Below are 21864 nucleotides of genomic sequence, written 5' to 3'. Positions count from 1 at the left end.
AGTTTCAAATTTTGTGGTTCAGAATGTCAGCGCCAGAATTCCAACATGATATGCAGAGCTGAAGACCCAAATTATAGGCCACTCCAAACACAAAAGTTTAAAAGACGGCTGCTGCCCTCTTTCAAAAACTCCTCTGCATCTTTTTGGTTTCTCTAAAAACAAGTTGTTGACGATGGTGTTTTCCTACTATATTTACCCAAGCCCAGATTTATAAAAGCCGGGCAGGTAACACTACCCAGCTGCAGCTGGAAGTCAAGATGTGCTTGGGTGATGGCAGAGAAGACTGCCCAGCAGATAGCACAGGCTTCTTGCATAAACTCAGACTTGTGGGATGTGACTTTCTCTCAAGCTCTGCCTGCAGTCCAGGCTTCAAGAGTGATCTGCAGTGATGCCTGGTTGCAGCTGTTCAATATCTCTGAAAATCAAGTGGTCCCTACGCACAGATAAGGAGCTTAACTCCATATGCGTTGCTTTGAAGAACTGACGCTTTTTTAGATGAAAATCTAAAAGCTATCATAGCATTTAAGACCAATAATAAGATTTTATCTCTTGATCATATTAGACTATGATCTGTTCAGCAGTGCGAGCTGAGTTTCACCTAAATAGCTTGATGAAGCTCAAATGCCTCATGCTAGCCTCTTGGTCAGTGGTGTGTCAAATGCAGAGAGCGGAAGAGGCTGAAATGCGACCACAACCACAGGGGCATGCTAAACAGCAGCAAGGGGTTGACTGAAGAAGGTATGCCCAGGTAATTATGGCCAGCAATCCATGTCTCCTTCCCCTCTGCCCCTTGCTAATCTAAGACAACCTGCCCCAGGTCAGTGTGTGCAGGGGACAGTCCCCACAGCGGTACCCAGGCTTTGGGACACTGGGAACTTCTAGTCCCAGGTCTGCATGTGCAGGAGGTTGGTTTCTGCCCCTTGTCACAGGCAGACCTCTTTGCTAGTGGAGATGGTCCGGGGCTCCTAATCAGCACCCGCGTTACGTTGGCTGCTTACTTGCAGCCATCGGCAGGCAGATTTTGGTGCATGATGGACTATTGGTGATTTCATTCTGTCCCTCCCGAGACACCAAGCTGCTGAAAACACTAATGCTAACCGGTGCCTTTTAGAAAGGCAGCCATCTCCAAATGGCTAATTGTTACACTAACTGCTGATCTCGAAATATTTGCTTTCTGTTTCGGTCCACTGCCCTGAAATCATTCTTCCCCGCCCCGGAGAAGAAGAAAACGATCGCATTCAGCATTTTAATGCTGCAGATATACAATATTTATACACGTCGCGTGCATGACGGGGCAATACTGCATTTCCTTAACGACAACAAAAAAAGCCATAAACCACCCGGCAGCCGAAGTCCCCGGGGAGCCTCCGGGGAGCGCCCTGCCGCGGGGACATGCCGCTCCGGCTCCGCTGGCAGCGAGGAGCGGCCTCCCGCGCCCTGCTGGCACCGCGCCGGCCCGGAGGCTTCTCCGCCGGCACCGCGGCCCCATCGGGCTGCTCCCCGCTCGGCTCCGCGCCGCTGCGGGGCCGGGGCGGCGGCGGGCGGGGCGGGGCGTGCCGTGCCGTGCCGTGCCGAGCCGAGCCGTGCTGTCTCCGCCCCGCGCCGGTTTGGGCCCGGCCCTCCCGGCGGCGGGGCCGGCTGCGCCGCTGTGCCATGAGAGGCTTTAAACGGCAGGTGCGGGGGAGCGAGGCAGACGTGCAAGCGGCGGCTGCTGCGGCCCGGCGGTAGCGGCGGGAGGGCGCCTTTCGGCTCGGCGGGAGCCGCGGCGGAGCGGAGCATGTCGGTGGCGACCGGGGGCAGCGAGGCGGCGGCGGCGGCAGCAGCAGCGGGTGGCGGCGGCGGCGGGAACCGCGTTTTCTTCCAGAGCCCCCGCGGCGGCGGCGGGAGCGGCGGCTCCTCCGGCGGCGCCTCCCGGGAGGACTCGGTGTCGGCGGCGGTGGTGCAGGTCCAGCAGCGTCGCCACCAGCAGGGGAAAGTGACGGTGAAATACGATCGGAAGGAGCTGCGGAAGCGGCTGGTGCTGGAGGAGTGGATCGTGGAGCAGCTGGGGCAGCTCTACGGCTGCGAGGTGCGGGTCCGGGGTGGCGGGGTCCCCGGCGCGGCCGCTGCGGTGCCCCCGCCTGCCGCTGCCCCCCTCGCCCCCGGCGTCCTTCTCCCTCCCCGAGTCGCGTTTCGGCGGCGGGCAAGGGAGAGCTGTCACCGCCACCTCCAAATGACATTCCCGGCCCACCGCCGCCCGTGTCCCCTGTCCCGCGGGGAGGGGAGGAAGGTGTCCCCAGCCCCGTCTCCTCCGAGGTGAATGGGAGGGGACCGCCCCTTGGGGACGGCGGCGGCTACCGCTCGGGCGGGCACAGAGCGGCCCCTCTTCTCCCGGGGGGCCCCGGCGGCTGCGGCAGGTCCGGGGGTGCCGGGCAGCGCCGGGGTCCCGCGGCTATGAGCCCCGGGACGGTGCTTGGCCGGGAGCCGCTGTCCCTGCGGCCCCCTGGGGCGCAGAGGCGCCTTCCCTGGGCTGGGGGCTGTCGGTCCCCGTTAGACTCGAGCTGCCCGTGCGGCGCGGCGGAGAGCGGTGTGCGGGGGCGAGGAGGTGGAGGGAGCTGCGAGGGGGCTGTGCGGGGGCGGCTGTTGTGGAGAAAGGACTCTGGTGCGGGAACGGTCCCCGCTGGACCAGCGTTTTGTATTACTCCGGCCTTCAGGAGCGCGGCAGATACTCGCCAGGAGATTTCAATGAGCAGTTAAAAGATCATTAGGATGAGGATCGAAAATACTGGGGAGGTTGTATCTGATTTGCAGATATCAAACCTGGTTTTCAGTTACTCTAGGCAAAAAGTGTTGCTAAAATGAATTTTCTTCTGTAGAGGACTGGTGAACTGGAGGATTTTTCAAGATTATTCAGAGGTATAGTGACTTATCTTCCATATAGAGATGACAATGTTGTAAATAAAGGAAATACCAGTACTTTGTTTTGTCAAAGCTTCATTAGAAATGTAGACCTGCTAGTCTCCAGGGGTTCCTACCTCCCTGTCACCTTGAGTATTTACTGTTACAAAGGATCAAAATGTTAAGTCTAAACTGAGATTCGCACATACTTTTCCCATCACTAGTCTAGTTCACTTTTATTAGAGGCTTCTGAAGTGAGATTTGTTGAAGCCACATGTGAACTTCGCAGTTAGCATCTCTGGAGCCAACATCTCACCCCAGGGGTCCCAGGTATTCTGGAGCTAGGAAGGCAAAAGCTTGACAGTGCCTGAGGTGTGGATGTGAGGGCCTAAAAAAACAGGCCTGAACATCTATCATGTACTTAATACAAGTGTTGAAAGAAACTTCCTTTCATCTCAACCAGTTTATCGGTAAGTTTGTGAGAAGGACTTGCCCTCATTAAAAATGTGCATGTGACAAGTTAAACTTAACAATTCACATCCATGAACTAGGGGAAGGAAAGATACAAATGGAAACTTGGGTTAAAAATAAACAGTTGTTACTCTTCTTGGTGTGACTTGCCTATCCAGCCTCATGCTTTGTTAGGCCACATAGCCTGTGGGCTGCAAGGATTTCTGTGAGGTCAGAGGTACTTTAAATTGTTTGCATAAACTGATGATTTTGTGTCTGCATGAGCTGATAATGTAGTTAGTAGCTGGCCTACTGGATCTGTTGCCGCTGGTTTGATTCTCCTTATTCAGAAACACCAGGCCTGTTTGGGCCATGTGCTTTTGACACACAGGAATAGTTGTTCTGTGTGTAAGAAAGGATGTGATAGACGGGGCAAAACCAAGGTCCAGAGGAATTCCTGCTGCTCTTCACAGTATTCAAATAAGTGGCTTGCTGGAGGAAAAAAATCTTTCATTCTTTTTCTTATTGTGGTTGCTGACTCTGACTGGAATAGAAGGGGTGTGCATTAGAAGGGGGGCTCTACATTAAGATGAGCTGCATAAAAAGAACTTTTTTTATGATTTGGTTCCTAAGGTGACATTTGGGGGAAAAAGGGTTTGACACAACAGATGAAAATGGTTTTAGCTTTGGAGATTGAGGGCAAAACGTTTAGGTCTTCCCTTCTTTGCTGTTATGCATGAACTCTGTCTAGTGTTGGTAGAGAAAAGGTCAAGCAATTAATATGCTATCAGAATAAAGTTTAAGGTGCATGATGAGTGTAGTGATTAAAGACAATAGCAATTCAATGCAAGACGCTTTGCTTGAATTACTTTTAGGCTTAGAGATGGAGCTCTAGGCCTGAAACTTAATCACCTATGCAGACAATTAATAAGCTTGTCTGAAGGCAGGTTGTGGGGGTTGGGAATTGCTCACTTTAACTTCCGTGGAAGATCTACCCTAACTTCTTAATGTGATGACACTTAAGCTCTGAAACAACCTGAAATATTTTGAAGTGTCAGAAATAGCCACAGAATTGCTAATCCTGGAAGAGCTAAGCAGTGTCAGTGCTTCATTGCTATTCTCCTTAGGAGCTCTGTTTCTAAGGAGCTGTGCACTCCATTCTGGGAAGAGCAGAAATAAGTAGAGGGGGCTTGCAGTGTGGTGCACTGAAAGTCTGCAAGAAGACCTGGGTGTCTCTTTTTGGGACTGCATAAGTGTAGTAACTGCTCAATGTTTTCCATTTAAATGGTTTCTATTAAATTATGCTAAGAATCATCAGTAAGTGGACATTTGCAGAAAGACTCCTTTTATTCAGAGCTAAACATGCATTCATAGTCTCTCAAGTATTTGCAAGTTAAGTCAGCTATAAGCTTGTCTTGGCTTGGTGACAAAGGTTAGGAGATGAGGTGGGGAAAAAAGCAGACGGGTTTGTTTGTGTTCTTTTTCTAGTGGATCTTGTCTTCAGCAGTACAGTTTTAGTTTTAAAAATTGGATGCTGAGCAGGATAATGGCATTGGGGGGGAAGTGGTTTAGAAAAAGCTCTTTGAGACTATTTTTAATGCTGACCACAGATCCATGATACAAAGATCAGCTTCAGAGAGGCTACTTCAATGTGATGCAGACTTCAGAGATGAAAACCAGCCTGAATGGTAAAGAGTTACCAAGGTAGAAAACGTTAGTCGGACCAGAGATTCTTAAGAAGGATTTGTTTGGCTCCAAAACCTGTTAGGCTAATGTGCTGAGGTCAAGTGCTTCAGGGGAGTGTCATGTTGGCTGCTGGCTCCTGGAACTGCTTCATTTAAAAAAATAATAAAAAAAAAGATATTTGTTTTGGTTGTTTCTATGAATGTTGAAACTGAGGATGTGGTCACAGATTAGTATATTGAAAATGCAGTGCCTTAATTGCAAGACTTGAACTGAGTTTGGTGATAACCTTTACTAGGTATCTTGTTTCTAAAAATGGTTTCTTCATAGATGCTTCATGTTTGGGGCTGAAACCATTATTGGTTAAGAATTGCTAAATAGCGTTACACAAAACGACTTACATCATCACTATTCATTCCCTAATGGTTTGCAACTTGTAGTTCAGCATGAAAGTTGTGACAGTCTAGTTTTCCAGAGGTATGATCTATGCTGTGTGTGCCTTCCAAACTTGTACAACTTTATATATGAAGAAAAAAAAGGCTACTGGATTTGTCCCCAGAAACCATTCAATGTTATAGGTGAATTATTGTGCTCAAGGGTCCTATCTACCTGCAGTTATAGCATTTGCTATAGAAGGCACATTGCTGATGGAATGAGTGTATTGAGGGCACACAGATTTTGCACAGCATTAGTAGGCAATGAAGAAAGATTTTGCTTGTGCTATGGGTTGGTTTGCTGAGTATTTCTTTTAATGTAGAGACATGCATTTACAAATCCAATAAGCCCTTAGACTTTGCACTCTAAAAAGTGAATATAAGACTTACCTTCTAATATAAGATATTGCTGAGCTTAGTTGCATAATCAACTATTTTATTGGACTTTATCTGGTCATTTATGGAAACTGGTGCTTTTTGAAGAATATGATTTTGGTCTGGAAGTAACAGGGAATTACGTCCAAGCTTAGCCCCTTTTCCAGGGCAAAATACCCTGGAATACCTTTTAAAAATTAAGTGTACAAGAAAATATAACAGGAAGAGCTGCCCATAAAAGCCCCTCAAGCATTTCCTTTAAGTGTACAAAGCCATGCTAGACTGAGAATTGCCACGTGTACGACTCTCTTCCACCTCCTGCTATGGGTACTGCAATGACACCAGTGACATGAAGCTCTGAAATGGAGAATGGCTTTCATGTTGGCAGGGCCAATCTGTGGCTATGAAACAAATGGTATTGGTGGGGTATGGGGTGGAAGGGAGCAATTTAACTTGGTCCTGCATGGACTGAGCTCCCTTGCCCTGGGTGCTCTGTGACTGCAGTGCTGGAAAACACCCTCTTTGGCTGCCTTCCTGAAGCTGCTGGTATTTTCTAACAGCGAGAGCTTGTCCCTAATATAGCATCAGGGAGTCAGTTTGTACACACTTGAATTTGACCTGGTTGATGCTAGACAGGAGGAGACAAAAGGCAGGCCCCTAGCAAGGCTAGAGAGAGAGATCACAGGAGTAAAAACTTCCTAGCGTTCCCTTTCTTCTCCTGCTGCACAAATGTTTTGGCTGCAGTGGTAAAGCTAGTGGCAAGGTGTAAGAAGTGGACTGAAGGTTGTGGGGGAAAGGTGAGCTGTCTGTCTTGTGTCAGGTGTTCTGAAAAGGATGGATTTCTGCAAGACAGGCTCTAGTCACTTAACCTTGACATCTGAACAAATTAGCTACCTTGACTGTATTTCCAAAATATATTTTCAATAATGAATCTAGTTGCAGACTGATGGGTGTTAGCAGTCTACCAAAAGCAGTGCTGCATATGCTGAATAACTGGATGCTGTACGGGGTATTGGTTCCTTTGTGTGTTTACATCCCAAGAGGCATGTCTTGTGACTTGATGGACTCAGCTGCAGCTGTTTTTCTCCCTACCATTCAGGACTCTTTTTATATGGGGCACATTCTGTCCTTTCCAAAACAGCCTGGTCAGCCTGGTGCTAAGGCTGTGTGTGATGTGGACCTGATGGTATGATCAGGTACTACTTATTCCTCAGGCTATGGTGAGGTAATGTTTGAAATTCATTATTAATTTCTCAGGAAGGTATTTGGTGAGGAAATCCACTGAATAAAACACTACAGAGACCAACTTTTGCTGACTGTCTGACTTTTTGAATAGACTTCCTCTAGCTTGGACTAAGATCTCACGAATAGTAATTGTGTGGACTCCTTTCTAAATGGATCAAAAGTGGAAAGACTGCAAGGAGTCTGAGAGAATGTCACTCCTTAAAAGGATGCAAGTTAGTAGGAAGTGTAATAAAGGATTTCTTTAGGAAGTAGAGTATGTCAGTCTAGATGCATTGGAGTGAGTGAAGTACTTAGAGGTCCATCAAAATGCTTAGAAATGTATTGGAGTTATTTTTTTTGGACAACTATTACTGATGTCAGATCTGTATGTTGTATGGCACAAACTTTGGAGCACTCACTTGAGGGTGGGGATACTGCTCAACAGACTTGTGCTAATTGAAAGGCTGCTGTGATCACAGACCTACAAAGGACACATGCAACACTGGCATAGCAAAGGCTTCTTATACCGTGTAGCAGCCACAGAAAGGCATTTGAACCCAAGCGTGAAAATTAGGAAGCCCAAAATGGCCTATAAAACGCATGTTGCTTTAAAACAACCCTTGTAATGCTGCTGCTTTCAGAGAAGGAGTTGACTTAAGTACCTGTGAGGGTGCCAAGCACCTGACGGCAGTGAGACCAGAGCCTTTTGTCTCTAAATGCCCTGCTTAAACTCTGATTTTAGGTTCCGAAGACCTTAATCTAGTAGGAAATGTACCACTATTCAGCTACTTTCCTCCTTCTTACATGCAAAATTTGCACTACATCTCAAAGGAGTTCAAGACAAGTATTTTTCTACTACTTGAGCTTTGTATAGTCTGGATGTCAGTTCTGCACTGGTCACAGTTCATTGTTTTATATTAAGTAGCTGCAATATTCTTGACTTCTAGTTCAGAAGATTCACTATATAATTTTTTATCTTCCATCAGCTATTCCATAGCAAATCTTTTGTCCTTCCCTTCTCTGTTCAAGATTCAACTGGTCTCTTTACTGAGCAGGTAGGTGGGGTTGTTTTATAACAAGGCAAAGAAATAATTGATTGCTTACATCACTTGAATTTTTATAATTGTACTTCTTATAAAAAGTAGCTTCCAACTGTTGTGGCTGCAAAGCCTCTTCTGCCTTTAGGCAAATTGCTTTACGTAGAGTCAGTGCTTGATTATCCAGGGTAACAAGGGTGGGGAGTGGGTGTAAGAGAGAACATGCATACAACGGAAAAAAAGTGGATTAAAAAAATAATAGTAATCTATGCTGCAAATCATGCAGTGAACATACAGCTTGAAGGGGAAAGGGGAATCAATCATCAATCTACTCCTTTCTCCCACTCATGTTCATCACACAAAGTCATCTGTTGCTTTTGGACTTGAGTCTGGTTTGCATGTGTCTGTACTTGTAGTGCAATTAAACGACGACATGGATGATCTGTCCTCAGAGAACTGAGGGCTGGTGGTGTTGTGCTTTGAAGATGCTGCTCTGTTGGTCCCTTGTACTTCTATATTCTGACAGAGTGGAGTCTCTCCCATTTTTCTCGTAGCTTTACATTAGCTGATCTAAACTGTGCTACGGAAACAAATGCCTGTAACAAAGATAACCCTGTTTAAATGAGGAAAATATGTATTTCATGGCACATCTGCCGCTTTTTAAGAGGCATAGGGGATGTTTCTAAATAGGTGTTGTATCTAAATAAAAAGATGTTCTACTTGAACTAAGACTTTGTTTCACAAGCAGTGTGATAATTCAGTGTTGTCATGAGACTAAACTAATTCTCTGACTGGTGCCTTACAAAGGCTGGCCCAACTCCTGTTTGCATTCTCATAGCTCTCCCTTTAGATTAGCTTATGCCCAGCCACTTAAAAGACACTGTTCCTGGCTCCAGATACAACAACAAAAAACTCTGAGCAATTTTGTAGTGCATATTACTGTTCATAATCTGTGTGAAGCAGTTCTTGGACTACAGGAGATGCCAATCTAAAAATACACTATCCTGTCTCTAACCTGATTCAGTCTGAATTATGTTCACTTTGTCTCTAGTCGCCACAGCTGATAAAGCAGCAGCAACAATATCAATCCATTCTTCTAGCAGCCTTGTTCTGCCTGCAGTATAAGAAAGCTAAGTTCTCATTTTTCCCTTCCCTTTTTATTTTCCTTCCCTCCATCTAACTCCAGAAACTTCTGTTTGACAGCACAATTTGAGTAGGTTGGACATGGTCATCCATCTGTGTCACTGCAACTTTTGGCTGCCTATTGTAAAACACTAGCACTTTCTTTTGCTGTTCCCCTGTGTGACACATAGAATTATGGAAATCAAGATTTCCACAAGTTATTAACATTGGAGAAGGGGAGGATAAAATCTTAATGGCATGCAGTCCATACAGTACCAGTATGACTATATTTCAAAGGTAGAATAAATTTAGCCTGTTAAAGATCTTGGAACTGGGAATTGTTTGGGCACAGGTACACACTGAAACAAATGAAATCTTCTTTGAAGTGATAAGTATTTAATTCTGAGGTTCACATTGGAATAGTAGAACTGTTACCTCCCCCACCTCTCCTCCCTACCCTCCTCAAGGAACATGGTATCTATTCTAGGAACCAGTTGAACATGGCATCTTAAATTATTTTCAGGGAACACACAGATCACAGCCCCAGAAGGCATCTTGTATCTTTTCAATCCATGTGATACTTATCAGTGATGCAGATTTAGTGGATCTAAACCTAGAGAAAAACCATAACATGTATTATAAGTCTTTAATTATTAGAATGCTAGGAGCTTATTTAATTCAATGTAATACTGTTCTGCATGTGGAGCCAAGCTAGTACAAGAGAGCATTAATTTAAAGTGGCCTAATGGTTAGTATGTAAATGGCTAGCTTGTGCAGTGGTGCTGGTCTAGATGTGACACTTCCAATGGTGACTGAGAAGAGTTCACCACTGAGTGTGCTGCCAACGAGAGGATCATATACTTCAATCTTGTGTGTTGGACTCCATAAGTCCAAATGATGGCACAATCAATGCTTAATGAAAATACCTCTTATCAGACTGTCTTAATAGGATTACTTTCCAGAACACAGAATTGGGCAGGATCTCCTAGGTCACAGGGTCTGCTTTCTCATTTGCAGATAAGCTCTTTGCATTTTATATCATTTTTTAATGGAGTAACTCAGTTATATGATGTTTCTTTCCATGGATTTAAATATACCTTTTAAACCTTTTAGACACTAGGCTCTTTCTGATGCCCTTCATAAAATACAGGAAGACATAGACAAAAGACCAGTGCTTGTTTGGGATGAGCTTGCCCAGACTTTCACTCTGGGGTGACGTTTAAACAGATTGTAAATACACTTTATTGACTGTCCTTACTCTGGGAATCATGGGGCTCAAGTGATGAGTAGAGGGGCAGAAGTATCAAGACAGTGATTCTGCGGGAGGTCACTTAACTACCTTACAACAAAATCTGTTTTTTTGAGGAGATGTCTGCAGACTCTGGGAGAAATTGCTCACTAATATTTAATGGAAATAATTTAGCAGTACTTGGAAAAATATGTGATGTTAGCTGCTCAAGATCCTAACTTATTTTAGTGCTCGAATGATAACTTCTTTGAAGTAGATCTCTAAATTAACTCTAGTGTGGTACAAATGATCTGTTCTACTTTGTGTCAGAATATCATATATCAGTCACCTATTAACTTTAAACGCAAAGAAATGCTTTGAGCTTTTACAATTGGTTGCTTTACATTTTGAAAGGTAATACCTGAAGCACATATTGCAATTTTTTTTTGTCAAAAAAGTCCAGATGTTTTGGAATAAACTCTTGGGTCTTTTTGGTTTTTGTTGTGCTGGTAGTAATCATGCCATTTTAGGCTCACTGTCAAACTGTGTATTCCTGCTTCAGGAGCACTGAGGCAAAACTGCTTAGTCTTCTTTCTAAAAAATTAACAAAACTCCCCAGATTTGGTTTATGGTTGAATTCCTCCTCATAATACTGAAAATGGAATGCTCTCTGTAGAAACTAATGTGGGGAGGAGGGCTGGTGGGAACTAGCCCACTGGTAACCAGAATAATCTCAGCTCTTCAGCTGTCAGTGTAGTACTTGTTTACTAGTCTGCTTAGCTAAAGATTTAATCAACTTGCTTATAGGTATCCAGCTGCTATTTGTTTATAGAGACCAAATGCTTACACAGAAGACTTGCTTTAATGTCTTGAAGTAATTCTGATAACAAAGAATGCGTTTCTATGAGGAAGCAAGGTCAATCCTTCACTTTATAATCTGATGGCTGTCTTGTCTCAGGCTGCCTGCAGTGGAAGCTTCCAGGACTTCTTTTGTATAAGAAAACACCTCAGCAGTCTCTCCGCTTTCTTTTATTTCAGTAGACCTCTGAACACTTTTTGTTGTTCATTTTTTTCAAGTTTGTATCAGATTTCATGTTAAAATATGTAATGACTACATTTGGTATTAAAATTGCTAGGTTTTACACTGGGTTAGTAGTTTGCAGTGCCTTGGCTGTAGCAAGTGGAAGGAGGCAGGACCATGTGCCAAAATACATTTTGGGGAACTGATAGTGAGAAGCAGGACTGCAATTGAGCAGGGGGTCCCATACAGTCTTTAGCTCACATCTCCCAGGGTTTGTCATCCTGAGCAGGATAGCCACAGCAGATTATCCCACTTCCTAGATCTGAAGCTGTTAAGAAAACTAATTTTAAAGATCCCTCAGGCACTCTCCTATCTTTGGCAGTCTGGGGACATGCCTGGGGAGCGAAATGGTGTCTCTGGCCCTGGGGAAGAGGAGTGTCTACTTCATAGCATGTTAGAACTCCTGCTGATTTTTTTTTTTTTTTTTTTTTTAACTGGGGGACCAGGGCCAAAATGCATCCACTGCCAGTACCCTGCCTGCTGCTCAAAATTAGTGTTTTGGGGGAGGGAGAGCTGTAGCAGTCATCACTGTGTAGAGTGCACTGCTATGCCCAGGCACCACTTGACTCGCTACAGACTATGGAAAGCTCTCCAGATCTCTTGCCAACTAAATTACTTCAACAAGAAGATTAAGTTGCTCCTAGATTCTGCAGGATGTAAGAGCACTTGTTTTGGTACTACTGAATAAAACATTCCCCTCCCCACTCCAGGAGGCAGACTTCTCGTCTCCTATGTCAAGTCTGACAGGACCCAATACTTCTGACTAAAGAAATATTGGCATTTGAAAACTGTCTCTTATTCCAACCAATAACACTTTAATTGGCTGGTAAGACAAAAATGCAGTGAGAAGACCCATAAGTGTGTCAGATGCTTGATGTACTCGTACTGTATGACTTTTATTGCAGAAGTCAATTTACACGCAGCCTCTCGGTGTAAAGAAAATCAATACTGGAGACTCTTTTTACAGGGCTGCTGAAGCTGAGCTAAGGAGAGCCATTTAGAGGCCTCATTATCTCACATGTTCTTTCCTTGTGTGTGTGGTATGTGTGTGGTGTGCATTGGTTTTTTTTTTTTCCCCCAAGAGATCTGATGAAGTAATTAATCCTTGAAGTGCCCCAAGATGCAAACCTGCTTAATTGGACTGCTGTTTAGCCTAAATTCCCAGAGTGCAGAGGACCTAGTGTTGATCCTGTTTGGTCAAAATGTTTTCTTAAAGTGTATTCCTTGGGTCTTTTTCACATCCGCTCTTAAAGCAGTCAGTCTGTCAAATTTGACCTAGCATGGAGTGGTCCTAGTCATCAGGGCTCATGCTAGGGAGAGTGTGGCATCACCATGGTGTGAAGGAGAAAACCGAATCTCAGGACCCTTCTGAAGTACTGGACCAGCACTTATACAGCTCTAGCTTAAGACTCCTGAGTTTTATTCCTTTCTGAAAAGGAAATGGATTCTTAGAGTGGCTAGAAAGTCAGTTCCAGGCATGGCGTGCGCTTCCCAAACAAAGCTGTATTAGCATGGAAACGCAAAGATGAGGAGTGGTAACTTGTAACTCTAGAAAATGCCCTGCATATTCTTCCTGTGTTCTCTAGCTGTGGAGCTCAGAGCATGCTCAAACTTTGCTTCCATGTAGTGCAGCTTGCTCACAAGCACACTTCTTCTTGGACATGTGGTCCTCTCTTCAGCTTCTCTGGTTCACCATTGCCCACCATGTGATGCAATAACACAGTATGGGCTCAGCTGTGATTAAACTATGGTGTTCTTTCCAGATGTAGAATTATGCACAACTTGCAGGGAAGCAGTCAACTGGGCTTTTGTTATTTGGAGGTGGAGAGTGACCTGCTACTGTGAATTGGGCAGAGGTAGGCATGTCCTGTGATTGCTAGGTGGAAAGTCATTCCACTGGCATAATCCTCAAAGTACTACCGTTTGTAAGGCTCTGCATGGCCTGACTTACTGTACCTCCCAAGAAGGTCTGTGTAACCATGATTTAGCACACAACATATATTTGCTATTACCAAACTATTTCTGCCCTGTGTGAAAGTGGATGATGACAAAAAACATGACTTGTCCTTCCTCTCTGCTTTGGGATGTTTTGTTTAACAGAAGTGACAACCAAGCATAGACTTAGCATGTCCTATTTTTATATTAAGAACACAAGGCATTTGCTCTGAAGATAGCACTTGATTTTTAACAAATGTCTTGCTGAGATTGGATCCATGTCGTGAGTATGGTTAGGAAGTGCTGAATGCTTCTCTCTTCCTCTGCTTAGTGTAGTTTGTGATCAATGCCTCTTCATTTGGCAATTTCACAGTCTAGTGATTCCTTTAGACTTCTGTAGAGATGCACAAATTAGACAATTCTTTAACCAGCATGTTATGGATGTTTTTGGATAAGCTGAAGTTGTTTTGACAGTTCAGTTATGAAAACAGTAAAATACCAGTGTTAGTACTAAAGACTAAATGAAGTCTAAACCTTACTGTGACTGGATGTCAGTTCCTTTTTTATGCTTACTAATGACTCTGCAGTTGCAGCATGCAAGATTCTTTACTTTCTCTGCATAATGAAAAGAGGTATGTGGTGATGGTGTGTGGTGGTTTTGTGTTTTTTTTTTTTAACCTTATGACTGAATGGAATGTCTGAGATGTTGTATTATTATTGGCAATTCTTTTTGGGGAAACAGGTATTTTGGTGTCCTAAAGTCTTTTCCACGTAACCACACCTTCTCACCAATAGATTTTTATTCTGTTGTGATAAAGATGATAGAGAGCTGCAGCCATCTTAACAGGGGATTGACTTTTATTATCAAAGTTATGGGTACCGTGAGGTGTAGAATTCTCAAAATTCAGAATCTCGTGGCATTTGGTCTTCTATTTCTTGTGGTTCTTGTTTTCCATAATTTAGTAGCAATGGCATGAATCCTAGAGAACTTGGTGCTCCACCTTGTGTCTTGCCCACACCTCCACCTGTTGGCTACATCCCTGTTCTTACTGCCTGTGGCTCTAGGGTAATATACCCTCTTAGGATGCATACCTGAGGGACACATCTCCTGCCTTGAACTGCTCTGAAATTTAAGTACTTGAGAGGATGGAGTGGATAGGAACTATTTTGGGAACCCTTGTCCTGAAAGTGCAAAGGCTGCAGTTATTGATAGGGGTCTGAGGAGATAGAGATTTCCCCATCCTTCTTCCACCTAATTCTCCACTGCCAGCAAGTGGAGATAAAGTTCTGTGCCAGCAAGTTCTGTGCTGTTCTACACACCATGTCTCTGACTAGTAGAGAACAAGTTCGGGCTTGGACTGGATGACCTTTGAAGGTCCCTTCCAAGCCAAACTATTCTATGAAATACTCCTCTCTCCTCTAGAGCTTATTTCTGTCCATCTGTGTAATAGGCAGTATTGAATCAATAGGAAGTGTTGGGTTATCAGGGCCATGTAGGAAGAGATGAGAATCAAAGGAGAAAATGGAAAGTTGGGTGGACCTGGAGAGGCAAAAGGCAGAGATGGTAGAATGAATGTACAATGTGTATGGGAGACTGCCTGTCTTGTCTCTGTTTTTTCGTATTGTTTCTTTCACTAGTGTGTACTTCTGATCCAGGTATGTGAGTACGTGTCTCCTTGCCTAAACTCTGCTGGTGTGCTTCTAGCAGCAGGAGTGTGGGCAGTAAAAGGTGACAATTTATTAAACATATGTAAATATTCTGCAGCCTGCTTTCTTCCTGTGCTCCCATGTCCCTGATCCAGCTTCTGTCTTTTTCTTCTCTGTTAAAGGCTTGTAGAAATATTTACAGTAGTGGAGAACAGGGGTTGTAGGGACAATGAGATTTGCTTCTCTTGCTTCAGAGGTTGCTTTTGGGACAAGTAGGTGCTGGAATTGTAAACTTTATTCAGACAAGTTTTCCTAAAATATAAAGCAATGTCAGTAATGGAGAGTACATTGGAAGTGGATCAGAGGAAGTATTATGATCACTGTCAGCTGCTGATGTTTCTACAATTAAGTGATGTTGTCCATACATCTGACTCTGAAGGCATATGATATACACAAATGCTTGTGAAGAAATTGTCCAATGTTTTTTGTAACTTATGCATTGGATCTGGGCAAATGTCTTCAGGTATGTTTGTACAGTTGCCACTTCACTCCAAGCCTGTCACTAATGGATGAAGTCGTCTTGTAAATGGCTTTTTCTCAGATGTGTCTGGGCTGACAGGTATTCAGTAAGGTAAATTGTTGAAGGCCATAAGGAGTTTCTCTTGGAACAGGAACCACCAGGTCCAAATGTCTGAGGTACAGGCTTTAGCAAAAATGAAATATAGACAATTTTGAGCTCATTTTTCAGCACTCTGTGCCTCCTAGAGACATGTTATGAGGCAAATTTTTAATAAAAGCAATTTTCCACTTAACACTTATTTAATTTTAGTATGCCAGCTATGGTACAAACAGTGTTAGAAAATGGTCTTTCAACATTAGTCTCAAAGTGACCTGTTCACCCTGTCACATTATAACATCTACTGTTAATCTAGGCTACCACTGTTTTCTCATGCTTTTGACTTAAAAAAAAAATCTTTACAAAAAGGCAAAACCTGAGCTATACATGCAATTATTTCCACAGTGCTGAACAGAAGCACTAGGGATGTGTTTCTGAAATACGGCAGCAAACAGGCTGGCTATGCCTTGAAAAAGCAGGTTTCTTCCCTTCTGATTTTCACAACTGCAGTGTTAAGCATAAAAGCAGTGAAGTTAAGAGTATGTCTGTCCTCCCACACTAGCTAGTTTCTCCTGTTGACTCTATCCTGTTTGATCGTTTCTTTTAGCAGTCATCTGGGTTTCTGATTTTTTTTTTCCTTCCTTCTTTTCAAGGGATCAGTTTGCAAATCAACATGATGAAAATTGCATTAAAACCCAGCCTTGGAATTTCTTCCGCAAATGACAAAATTTGCAGAAAAGGCAAAAAGACGGGAAGCCATCCATGAATTAGCAGACTTGCTCACAGAGGAGCTGTGTGTGGAGCAGTTGGCTTGCAGCTCTGCTGCTGCTGTAGATGGAGTCTCTTCACTTGTCATAGTGTAAGGAGAAGGGGAGGAACAATAGCAAGCAGTGTGTGTTTATAGGAGGGGAATTAATATATGCAAAGACATGCCCGTTTGGCATTACTCTTAGTGTCTGAGATGCTGCAGGAGCAGGCAGCTGGGGGCACTGGGGCAGCCCCAGCCTGGGCACTGGGCACCTCGCTGGGGATGGGCTGAAGCCAGACGGGGACGTGGGCCCACGGGCAGGCCTGCCTTCACAGGACTCAGGGCTGGGTAGGGGAGGGCTATGGGGAGCTGAGACCAGCCCTGCTGTGGTGTTGCTGGGGCAGAGGCTGACAGCCCCAGGGGCTGATCTGGGGTTCTGGGCTGTGGGGAGAGCCCTGGGGGATGGGGCAGGGACAGTCAGGGCTGCTGGTGCCCCCAGGGTGCTGCTGGGACCGGCCTGTGAGCAGGGCTTGCTTGAGGTTGCGTTCTTATAAAAGCCTTTAGTCCTGCGTGTTTCTTGGAACTGTTGGTGGCAAATGTGGGAAATTTGGCCTTGTGGGGAGAGCTCCAGGTCTGGGAAATGGGCTGTAGTGTGGGGGTGTGAGGTATGTTATAACATGTGTCAGGGGCTGAGCATTTGAAATTGCTGGTGCAGACCTAGCCGTGTTATAACCGGAGTGGCTGTGTGGGCCCTGATGGCAAGGTGTGTTGCACCATTAATCTAGTTTTTATGCAAAATCCCCTTTTTTGAAGAGCTTTTGTTCAGCCTTGAAACACATTTAAATGTCAGTTTTTTGAATTATATTTCTCATCTTAATTTCCTCATATCACAACCACTTGATAAGCTGAAAGGTTCAGCTTGCTACATGCTCTCGGTGCTGAGGATGAAATAGCTGTACAAGGCAGAGTAGGGGAAGGGAAAAGAGTGAGCAAAGCCCAGAGCCCTTGAATGCTGTGAGGAGGGGCAGGTGGGAGCACCTGGAGAGGGAGCTGCTGGGGTCCTGGCTGCAGTCCTGTGGAGGACTGGCGCTGAATGGAGCTCTTAAGAGGAGGAAAGATGGTGAGAGCCTGAGGACTGTTTCTGATCCAGTATTCCTGTAGAAGTCAGCAATGCAACCCCCTCCTATCACTCTATCATGGTAGTCCAGTGGCAGATAGCACACAATAAAAGTACAGGACCTGATGACTTTTCCAGTTATATCTTCGTAACATTCAGAGTACTGCTTGACCTGCAAAGATTTCTGCAAAGATTCCTGTAGATAAAGGGGAAAAGGATTAAACTTGTTGGATAATACTTTGCAGCAATGTAAGCCAGTCTCAGCTGCTGCTGTGTTAATGATGCCTTAAAGAAAGCTATCAGCAGGCTAATGGCAGCTTTGAAAACAGAAACTTACCCTGTTCCATCCTAGTCATCTCCAAAGAGATGAACGTTTCCAATCCTAATGATCCATTTAACTTCCTGTATTAAACACACATATCAAGACAAATTATATGCAATTAAAAAGGAAAAAACCTGTTGATGTAACATTGAGGCTGTGCGATGGAGGACATTCAAGCAACTGGAAGGCAGATTTTTAAAACTGAGGTTAGTTTTAATTCAACTCTCACTCACAGAATTTTATTCTTCCCATTTCCCAGGTAAATATTTACATTGCTTTAATTCTGAAGCACAGTCAGTCTCAAGCGCTCAAAGGTTAATGAACAAAGCTTCAGAACTAAGGGCTAGCTAAGTATTTCCTCCACGTCAGAGATGATAATGATCACATTATGACTTGCCCAACGTCACACACATACTTTACGGTAAGAGCCTACTGTAAGGTTATTGGGCTCATTCATGTAGTTTATTTGCAGGACCCCCTTTATTCACTGTCTGTAATTCCTTTTTCCTGGATGTGCAGCTCTTCACTCTTTTTGAAAACACACTTCCTTGCGAATTGTGAACTTCTGCAAGCCCTGGGTAGCAGTCTTGTAGTGTACGAATGAGTTCGGTGTTTCTTCTGTGTGCCAGACAGCCTTCCATGTAAAACACAGCCAGATGCAGAGCAGGTGGACTAACCCGGACACCCAGGTCCTGTGCACTCGTAAGCAGCACGGATCACTGTGTACCCAGGTGCTTAAGTCCTATATGCCTGTTGCTAGGACTGCTGGTGTCTTATTCCCATAGTTTTTTGGCTGCGGTAAACTGAGCTGCTCGTTATTTCCCAGTGAATTGTGGGAACTTGTCTGTCCTTGGGGCATGTTTTGAGGGGGAAGGGAGGAAGATATTGTGGGAAAGCATCCAATGACTGAAATAGCTTTAGGGCTGTAATCAAAGGGCTACAATAATCAAAAGGTGGAAGAGTACCAGCCCAGGCATAAGCAGTAGTGGGGTTTTTGCCTGTAGCTCCAAATATGCCAGGGTGGCTGGGAGTGGAGTACCAAGTGCACAGTGGACTACTTGTGTGGGTAGGAGCTAATGAGGAACAATGCAGAAGTAAAGGCTAGAGTTGACTTGCTATAAAACAGTGTTAAAAGAAGGCCAGAGTAGTTTCTTAGAAATAAAGTCAAACAAGACAGATACCATTGCTTTGGCTGTGAAGGCAATTTGAAGCTGCTTTGATGTAAAACTGGCCCAGTGCTCAAAACAACTCTTACCACCTCAGTCAGATTGCCATGTTGAATATATATGTAACATAAGCTACCAAGCTGTATTTACCAAAGGATGAGTAATTTTAAACTATAACTTCAATTTACCCTCACATGTTCCTATGTATATTTGGAATATTCCTTGTAGATTGGAAGTTCAACCAGCTGTTATTTCTCCTTTGGCTCCATCTGAAGTATTTCAGGATTTCACATGAATATTCCCTGTTTGAGTGCATACATCTTGGTTTCTCTTCAAATTACAAGGAGTTGTGTGCACTTTGTCTTATTTGTTAGGAACAACAACATGTAGGAACTTAAAAATTAACCTGCTTTCCCTACTGTCTTTGCATAAGTAGTCATCCAGAGCTACATCTGAAACCATAGCAGGCAATGAGTTCTGGTCTGTGTAGAAACAAGGTGAAAATGATGTCCTAATTTTTCTAAATAAGTACATAATTGTTTAATCCCTTTGGATTGGAAAATGCTTTTGCAAGTTTGTGTATTTTGGGTTTGAACATTTTTTGTGTTACAAAGCGTCTTCTGACATGGCTTGCCTTTATTCAGTCATAAATACCAAAGGCATTATATGAAAGACCCTTGGCATTTTTAAAGTGAAATACACATAACAGTACTCCTGGCACAGCTCATCTCCTGCCTGCGGCTGTAGGTAATGGGGATTTTGAACAAAGGAGTATTGGAAATGTTCAATTTTTGGTGAGTAGAGATGGATTGTGGCACCTTCTTTTAATTCTCTAGTCCATAGGCCACTTAAAAAGCTTGAGTTAGACTCTTTCCTGGTCATAAAGTGCTCCCTGGATGCCTGTGTTCTGCTGTGCTGAAATGACCAGGCAGTGGCTGCCGCATCCATTCCATATTCAGTAGATTTTATCCTACAAACTCTTCTTGTGCAAGGTAGCACTGCTTATAATGAATGTAGGATTTATTAGAGTCCTGACTACTGTGCTTGGCACAGGATATGCAGAACCAGACCCTTTGTGTTTTATCTAAGCTGCCTTCCTGTGGAAGGAATATGGGTACAGTGTCCTTTACACATACCTTCTACAAGCTGTGAAGGTGGGTTTGAAGGGGTTGCTCCATCTTTCTTCCAAAACATCTGGGTTTGGAAGAATTTGAGGAGGATTCAAAGTAGCTATTTGGTAGCTTTGCACAACAATGAGAAAGTAGGGTCCTCAAATAGTGTCCAGATGTAGCTACTTTAGAAATATCTCAATGTTTTTCCCCCTGTTTATTTTCAGAAAACAGTTCTCCCTTCCCTCAATTCTCTTTTGTCTTTGAACCAGCAGGTAGAGACCTCTTAAATGGCCCAAGCTGTCCAAGCCCTCTGTCACAGGAGGGAGTCAGACGTTGCTTAAGCTGTTGCTCTGGCAGTGAAGTTCAGTTAACAGGAGTGTGCAGGGGTGGAAGGTGTGTGTACTGCTGTTCCTGGAGGTATCTGTAATATCTAACCGCGTGCTCATTCTGGTGGCGTGCTGAAAGTGGTGAGGTGAGCTTTAAACTCTGCTTTTGCTGGCCATTTGAATGACTAAGAAAGCTAGCATGAAGTGAAGGCCAGTGGGAAGGAGCTGATGATACCACCTTGTGCTGACTGGTGTGACTCTGTGCCAGCCAGTGCCCCTTCTGAGCTAGGCTGAGAATGTTTTGGTTTGGGTTTGCTTGGAGCAAAGCTTGCCTTTTAGAGGTGGCATATGTGTGCAGCCCACCTCCCCTTAGTTGGAGGAAAAAGTGTATCCCAGAGGTTGGATTTGGACCAATTACTGCATGAGAGAATTTTCATGCTGCTCTTATATTTTGGCATGCTCACTCTCCCTGACCAGCTCTTGAAAAAGCACTAGTCATTCCTTAGTATTTGAGGGTGTCAGACTATTCATGCAAACTTTTAATTTGAAACTGGGTATTCTATTATTAGCTGTAGCCTGAAGTGATTTTCAAAATCCACCTGTCACTTTGATTATGCTGATTCTTTCTTTGTTTTGTTTCCTTGTTTGTTGATAAGAGAAAATATCAAATAAATGTGCATCCCTTGCAGCTTGTGGCTAATGTGGTATGCTAACATGTTTTAGAATGTCTGAGAGAACTTTAGAGTTTTAAAGAGGTCTGGTAATATAAGTTGGATGAAGAGCACTTGCATGCAATCATGATGCTGCATGCGGAGTCCTCTGAAGCTCAGGCTTTTAATCTGGGAGAGAAAGAGGTTTTGGGGCTATCTGAGCACTAATTTTACCACTACCAATTCTAAGAGGGCCATTTTCTACCGCAGAAAGTCTTCTGGACTGGTGCTATCTGGTACTTAGCTGCGCCTGCTCAACTTCTTATTTTTGTGGGCATAAACAGTTTTTCCAAGCTCAGAACAGCTTGCTGAACCCATTCAAATACAAATCCTGAAAGCTGCTTCTCTGGCCTATCCCAGTTTGGATTGTGACTAGAAGAGAGTTGGCTGTATTTTTGAAGGCACTGAGTATATTTGTTTCCATTATTAACCTAAAATGGCAAGCTAAAAGTGCTTGGCAAGAAAATATTTGTGTGTTTGTCTTCTGCCATGCTAAGTCTTATAACACTAGCTTGAAATTGGCCAGAGGGATAATGATACAACAGCATGATGATAACTGTAGAATTTAGTTGCCTGTTTTCACAAAACTTGGAGACCCCAAAAGTACCTTAAGGGAAGATCATCCTTTATTAGATGGTAGCAAATCCACACAGG

General features: G+C 44.0%; 1 protein-coding gene across 3 annotated transcripts in view; it reads left to right on the top strand.

Annotated features, from left to right (window-relative positions):
- Positions 1-1538: 1538 nt before the first annotated feature.
- PPP1R14C (protein phosphatase 1 regulatory inhibitor subunit 14C) overlaps positions 1539-21864 on the top strand; it is a 52605-nt gene continuing 32279 nt past the window's right edge. For all 3 annotated transcript variants that reach the window (XM_065632863.1, XM_065632864.1, XM_065632862.1), the window contains exon 1: positions 1539-2068. In XM_065632863.1, coding sequence (XP_065488935.1) covers positions 1778-2068 — 291 coding nt within the window. In that variant the 5' untranslated portion in view covers positions 1539-1777. The remainder of the gene's footprint in view (positions 2069-21864) is intronic.

This window comes from Caloenas nicobarica, chromosome 3, assembly GCF_036013445.1.
Source record: "Caloenas nicobarica isolate bCalNic1 chromosome 3, bCalNic1.hap1, whole genome shotgun sequence".
NCBI classification, from domain to species: Eukaryota; Metazoa; Chordata; class Aves; order Columbiformes; family Columbidae; genus Caloenas; species Caloenas nicobarica.
Note: the sequence above shows the minus strand (reverse complement) of the source record. Positions and strands in the feature narration are given on the sequence as shown.